At 44.1% G+C, this 7562-nt stretch overlaps 1 protein-coding gene across 6 annotated transcripts in view; it reads left to right on the top strand.

Annotated features, from left to right (window-relative positions):
- The window catches only part of EVI5 (ecotropic viral integration site 5), a 138877-nt gene that overhangs the window by 93372 nt on the left and 37943 nt on the right, over positions 1 to 7562 (top strand). For all 6 annotated transcript variants that reach the window (XM_075067792.1, XM_075067794.1, XM_032773011.2 and 3 more), the window contains one exon: positions 7333 to 7428. In XM_075067792.1, the coding sequence (XP_074923893.1) occupies positions 7333 to 7428 (96 nt within the window). The remainder of the gene's footprint in view (positions 1 to 7332; positions 7429 to 7562) is intronic.

Raw genomic sequence — 7562 nt, 5'->3', positions numbered from 1 at the left:
AGTATCAGCTCTGGACTCAACAAAGACTGTGAATGGCTAGCCAACTACAAAAGCAGTTTCTCCTCCCTTGGAGTTCACACCTCAACTGCTAGAAGAGGGCCTCATCCTTCCTGATTGAACTAACCTCATTATCTCTAGACTGATTCTTGCCTGCATATTTATACCTGCCTCTGGAAATTTCCACCACATGCATCTGATGAAGTGGGTATTCACTCACAAAAGCTTATGCTCCAATACGTTTGTTAGTCTATAACGTGTCACAGGACTCTCATTCTTTACCTAAGTGCTGGGAAGTTTACAGCTGGCGTTGAAATCACGTACAGAATGGACGGAAAGCTGTTAGGCTTAGCAGCTGAAAGCCAAGGGTAAGATTTCCATGTCTATGCTGATGTATTCAGTATGCTGATGACAATGCAATCTTTGCCCATTCAGAGAGATCTTCAAACGATCTTGAATGTGTTTGCTGATGCATACGCATGTCTCGGTTTCACTCTTAGAGCGCTTTTAGTTTTCTTGATATGATCAGCCCTCTCCAAATGAGGTATTACATGCCCCATCTATCAAAAATCAATGGAGTGGTACTGGAGAATGTCAATCATTTCCTCTACGTTGGAAGTAATCTTTCATCCAAAGCAGATATTGATCCAGAAATTCAACATCGCCTGAGCTGTGCCAGTGTAGCTTTCTCTTGTTTACGACACAGGGTCTTTGAAGATCACAACATTCATACAGACACCAAGCTTCTTTTTATCAAGCCGTTATTCTCTCAAAACTGTTGTATGGTCCAACACTTGAAAGTCCTTGAGAGGCACCATCAACGCTGCCTTCATAAGATTCCAAAGATCAAATGAGAAGACAGGCGCACCAATATTAGTGTTCTGGAAGAGGGTAAAGACCACCAGTATCGAGGCAATGATCATCAGTCAGCAATTCCGCTGGACCAGTCACATTGTCCGGATGCCATACTATTGCCTCGCAAAACAGGTCCTGTTCTCTCAGCTGAAAGAAAGATATACCATAATGTGGGTGGAGAACAGAAGCGTTATAAGGACTTGGTGAAGGACAACTTTAAAAAAAATGTAATATTGACATTGATACTTGGAGACACTTGCCCAGGATCACTTAAAATGGAGTGAAGTCCTATGTGATGGTCCCCTGCATTTTGAACTTCTTGCCGACAAGCCAAAGAGGACTAGAGGTGCAGGAGGAAAGAGAGACTGGTTTCCAGTCATGGTCAACAGCCTCCTGATGAGCCTGGAAACAACATCTGCCCTCATTGTAATAACACTTGTGGGTCAAGGATTGGCCTTATTTGCCTCCTAAGAGCCCATAACTCCCATGGAAGATGATCATACTCGGTAACGAGTGATTGTCCATCACTGTATATGGATTAGCCATTAGTCTAGTAATATATTCTGTAGTGGATACTTTATAGGTGTTGTATAATTAAGTACAGAAATTGCATTTAATTCAGTATTAGACAAAGTGATGGAAGCTAAAATTCTGTGTATCTTAAGACTCCTTTCTTAACTCGTGCCATGAAATGGTTTGGAAGAAAGTACGTGGATGTGAGCTCAGGACTCTGGCCTTCTTCTTATTAGCCTGGTATTTGTGTATATTGTGGTTTTTTATATTTCATGTGTCTTAAAAGAGCTCTCCATGAATGCTTCTCATGTTGGTGGTACTTCAAAAAAGCAACCTTCTCTCCTCCCCCAACTGGTAGGTTTTGATTTAGAAATGCTACCAGACCTCTAATGCTGGATTCAGTTTTTTCCACTTAAAGAACAGAGGCAATCATTCTTGTCTGGTGTGAAAAATATACTATCTTCACCAAATTTGTAGCCAGTGTAGGTAATTTTTTAAACTCAAATTGGATTTTTAAAATTAATTACTGTATTTACGTTTTTAACATAAGAACAGCCGTACTGGGTCAGACCAAAGGTCCATCTAGCCCAGTATCCTGTCTACTGACCAATGGCCAATGCCAGATACCCCAGAAGGAGTGAACCTAACAGGTAATGATCAAGTGATCTCTCTCCTGTCATCCATCTCCACCCTCTGACAAACAGACAGAGTCTAGGGACACCATTCCTTACCCATTGTGGCTAATAGCTATTAATGGACTTAATCTCCATGAATTTATCCAGTTGTTTTTTAAACCTCAAGTATGAGAGGGGTAGCCGTGTTAGTCTGGATCTGTAAAAGCAGCAGAGAATCCTGTGGCACCTTATAGACTAACAGACGTTTTGGAGCGTGAGCTTTCGTGGGTGAATACCCACTTCGTCAGACGCAGGTAGTGGAAATTTCCAGGGCAGGTATATATATGCTAGCAAGCAGAGCTGAGATAACGAGGTTAGTTCAGTCAGGGAGGGTGAGGCCCTGTTCTAGCAGTGACGAGGTTGAAAACAAGGGAGGAAACTGGTTCTGTAATTGGCAAGCCATTCACAGTCCTTTGTTGAGTCCAGAGCTGATAGTGTCAAATTTGCAAATGAACTGAAGCCTCAGCAGTTTCTCTTTGAAGTCTGGTCCTGAAGTTTTTTGCTGCAGGATAGCACCTTAAGGTCTGCTATAGTGTGGCAGGGAGGTTGAAGTGCTCTCCTACAGGTTTTGTATATTGCCATTCCTGATATCTGATTTGTGTCCATTTATCCTTTTCCGTAGTGACTGTCCAGTTTTGGCCGATGTACATAGCAGAGGGCATTGCTGGCATATGATGGCGTATATTACATTGGTGACGTGCAGGTGAATGAACCAGTGATGGTATGGCTGATCTGTTAGGTCCTATGATGGTGTCGCTGGTGTAGATATGTGGGCAGAGTTGCCATCGGGTTTGTTGCATGGATTGGTTCCTGAGCTAGAGTTACTATGGTACGGTGTGCAGTTGCTGGTGAGAATACGTTTCAGGTTGGCAGGTTGTCTGTGGGCAAGGATTGGCCTGCCACCCAAGATCCGTGAAAGTGTGGGATCATTGTCCAGGATGGTTGTGATCCCTGATGATGCGTTGGAGGGGTTTTGGCTGGGGGCTGTAAGTGATGGCCAGTGGAGTCCTGTTGGTTTCTTTCTTGGGTTGTCTTGCAGTAGGAGGCTTCTGGGTACACGTCTGGCTCTGTTGATCTGTTTCCTAATTTCCTCTGCGGGTATTGTAGCCACAGGATTCTCTGCTGCTTTTTAACCTCGTTTAGTCCTAGCCTTCACAACCTCCTCAGGTAAGGAGTTCCACAAGTTGACTGTGCCTGTGTGAAGCACTTCCTTTTATTTGTTTTAAACCTGCTGCCTACTAATTTCATTTGGTGATCCCTAGTTCTTGTATTATGGGAATAAGTAAATAAGGAAGAGTTACCTACTTTCTCCACATCATTCATAATTTTATATACCTCTGTCATATCCCCCCTTAGTCTCCCCTTTTCCAAGCTGAAGAGTCCTAGCCTCTTTAATCTCTCCTCATATGGGACCCTTTCCAAACCCCTAATCATTTTAGTTGCTCTTCTCTGAACCTTTTCTAGTTCTATCTTTTTTGAGATGAGGCGACCACATCTGTACGCAGTATTCATCAGATTCTTTATTTACATGTTATTTCTTTTCTTTACTTCCCATTTTATAGTCTTAAGATGCTAAAATGGATGCTTTATACTCTTAGGCTGTGTCTACATGGCACAGCTTACAGTGGCACACCAGTGCCGCCAAAGTCTTGCCACACAATGTAGTCACTCTTTGTCAGCAGCAGAGAGCTCTCCTGCTGACAAAATAAAACTACCGCCAACAAGGGGCTGTGTTGGCAGGAGATCATTTGCTGCCAATAAACCCATATCCACACCGGTGCTTTGCATCAGTAAAATTTGCCGGTCAGGGATGTGTTTTTTCACAGCCGAGTGACAAAAGTTTTATCAACAAAAGTGCAGTGTAGGCATAGCCTTAAGTTCCTCATCGTTAGTGAAAAATGGCTGTGTAAACCAGGAGTGGGCAAATGTTTTGGCCCGAGGGCCACACTGGGGAACAGAAATTATATGGCGAGCTGTGAATGCTCACAAAATTGCGGTTGAGGTGTGGGCTTTTGGGGGCTAGGGATGAGGCATTTGAGGTGTAGGAGGATGCTCTGGACTGTGACCAAGGGATTTGGAGCGTGGGAAGGGGATCAGGGCTGGGGCAGAGGGGTGTGGGAAGGGGTGCAGGTTCCAGCTGGGAGTGCAGGCTCTGGGGTGGGGCAGAGGATGAGGGGTTTGGGATGCAGGAGGGTGCTCCGGGCTGGGATCAAGGGGTTTGGAGAGTGGGAGGGGGAATTGGGGCTGGGACAGAGAGTTGGGGGCATGGGGAGAAGCTCAGGGGGTGCAGGTTCTGAGGGCGCTTGCCTCAAGCGGCTCCCAGAAGCAGTGGAATGTCCTTTCTCTGGCTCCTATGTGGAGGTACAGCCAGGAGGCTTTGCGCGCTGCCCCATCTGCAGGCACTGCCCCTGCAGCTCCCATTGGAGCATGTAGGAGCCAGAGCAGGGCCGTGCTGCAGCTTCCAGGAGCCGCATGGTGCGGCCCCGACCCCATGCCCTGGCTGGAGCATTGAAGCAGGGCTGAGCCGCGTAGTACGACCTCAACACTGCGCCCCAGCCAAGCCATGTGGTGTGGCCCCTGACTCAGTGCCCTGGCCAGAGTGGGGCCAAGCTGTTTGGTGCGGCTTGCAGGCTGGTTTAAAATGGCTCTGGCCATTGGGTCGCCCCTGATGTAAACCCTAAAATTCTACCAAAAAGCTTCACACTTAAAATGCTCATCTGTGGGGCTGTGGGGGGGAGAAATCCAAGGCCCTGTTAACATCCTCATTGTGAGAACACAAATTCAAATATAAAATTAATAAGCAAATGGCCACCATTATCAAGGGCGGCTCTAGACATTTCGTCGCCCCAGGCATGGCGGCATGCTGCGGGGGGGCGCTCGGCCGGTCGCTGGTCCCACGGCTCCGGTGGGCCTCCCGCAGGTGTGCCTGCAGAGGGTCCGCTGGTCCCGCGACTTCGGTGGACCTCCTGCAGGCGTGCCGCGGTGGAGCCGTGGGACCAGTGGACCCTCCGCAGGCATGCCGCCGAAGACACCCACCTGGTAGAGTGCCCCCTGCGGCATGCCGCCCCAAGCACGCGCTTGGCATGCTGGGGCATGGAGCCGCCCCTAACCACTATGTTTGGAACTGACATCACATACTGATAGTTTCAACAGTCAAAAAAGCTGCATTTTTCAGGTTTGAAGTCAATGGGACTTATGCTCCAGAGTCACTTGGGTCCTTTTGAAAATCACACCTTTTGGTGCCTGTATATTGAGTTATGAGCCTAAATTATGCTCCTATTTTTGAAAAGTTTGCCCTGTGTATAAAAACAATCAACTAAATAGTTAGGAGCAATTTTGCTTAGAAGTGATTTTATGCCACTAAAAAGTTTTTAATAGCTCTAGTGCCATATACGGTAAACATTTTTGTGTACATGCTTAACTTTAAACACATAACTATTAAGGTAAGTTAGATTTATTCTTTAAATTTTCAGAATCAGAGCTGTAATTTTCAATGTTTTTTCCCCTATAGTAGGTTAGTAAAAATCAAATAAGATGCTACCAGTAATATTTTAATAAAGAGCATTTATAGTTTAGATTATACCTTTATAATGAACTAAATTTGCAATAGCAAATTTCAGATTATTTTGATAGTCTCAACCTAATTTAATTCCATAATTTAAAACAAAGATTTAAATTGCTTCACCCTGTTTATATCCCATGAGGTGTGAGTAAACGATAAAATTTCCTTTTGGCTAACAAATGATTGGCTTATCCTTCAAACTTCCATATAATTAAAACTGCCTCCTACCTTCAAATGTAAACATGAAGATATTGTGTTGTCTTTCAACGACATTAGTAACAATGAGGAAGAAGTCAATCTCTTTCATTATTCAATTTTTCTATGTTTAAAATGGCTGCCATTTCCCATTGAATAATAGGGTTGAACATGCTTATACCTTCAGTAAAGATGGTATGAGGAACACTAGCCCCTTAGTGAAAGTGGCCACTGTTTACTGTTGTTCTAATGGGACTGAAAGCACAGGCTGTCCACATGGAGGAGGTCTTCCTCCCATGCTATGAGTATCAAACGAAGAGTAGATAGGTCTGCCATAAAATTTGTCTCAGTAGGAAAGCAGTGGGGAAGGAGCACCTCTGGAGAGAAGCTGTGAGCTCTAGTGTTGCGAGCTTTCAGGCCTCTGAAATGTCAACATACTCCTTTTTGTTTTTAGGAGCTGTAGCTGGCCATGGAGTAAACATGGCAATTGACAAGTTCCTTCCACCCCAGAATGCAGGCACCATCAAAAAGGGAGTTGGGGAGTGTAGAGACCTATCAACTCTCTCCCATACACATTTGGTTCTTTGACTCCTCCACTTCAAACACATCCATGCCCCTATATGCCATAGGGGCTGGGGGCATCCCTGTCCCCTTCATACTCCCTGAAGCCCTCCCACACTTCAACAATGAAATTCCATAATCAAAAACTGCATTTTAAAGTGATTAAAAGTATGACAAGTGTGACTGATATCCTCCAGACACATCCAAAAGAGCAAGGAAATGCCAGGTTACATTTCCTTGTCAGTTGAAGGCAGAAGGATGTCCCTTATGATGATGCAGTACTTTCAATATCAGTGGAAACCTGTTGTATGGGCATTTAAGATGTATCTAACAAGTGTCCCAAACTTAATACTCCTTACTTTTGAGAAGCTGCATTGAAGAAAGAGATCACACTTACATGAACCTTTTGTTCATAGACTTATTTTGGTTATATGCTGGCTTCCATACACTAACCTTTAACTCTTCGTACTTCTCTGCAGATCTCTGCCTGTGTGCCTCAACCCTGTACTGAGGGGACTAATTCAGTGTACGCCATTTAAGCCTTCAGACCCTTATTATTCTCTGCAGAGAATAGATGATGGCTTGGGGGAGGGGAGGTAGTTGCTAATAACTAGAAACTGTGATAACTAACTCATTTCACAAAAGCCATAGTACCATCTTCAGATGGTGACATTTTTCAGTTACTGCTAGTCTAGGTGAGATTTAAATCAGTGATCTAGAAGTGAAAAGCTCTGACTTAAACCTAGGGTGACTAGACAGCAAATGTGAAAAATTGGGACGGGGGTGGGGAGTAATAGGAGCCTATATAAGAAAAAGACCCCAAAATCGGGACTGTCCCTATAAAATCAGGACATCTGGTCACCCTACTTAAACACTTGAATCAGTCAGTCTCCTGAAATAAGACTGAATGTATTATAAACATGAAGATTTTGAACAAGCTTTTTTTTTTCTTTTTCTTTTCTTTATAAAAAACAGAAAGAAGAAGGAAAAATTCAAGGGCAGCTTAATAACTCTGACTCTAACCAGTATATTAGAGAACTGAAAGATCAGATAGCAGACCTGAATGATGAGGTAAGTGATGGAAAAAAAGCTGTTGTCTTGCTCATTTATATCTTTTGTTTTAGTATCTTGTAACAGCATAGCAGTTCTCGCTGATTATGAGAAACTATTGCAGTTTAAAGGTTTGACTTTTTCCATGGTAATGT

This window comes from Chelonoidis abingdonii, chromosome 7, assembly GCF_003597395.2.
Source record: "Chelonoidis abingdonii isolate Lonesome George chromosome 7, CheloAbing_2.0, whole genome shotgun sequence".
NCBI lineage: Eukaryota > Metazoa > Chordata > Testudines > Testudinidae > Chelonoidis > Chelonoidis abingdonii.
The sequence above is the reverse complement of the archived record's forward strand: the minus strand, read 5'-3'. Positions and strand labels throughout refer to the sequence as shown.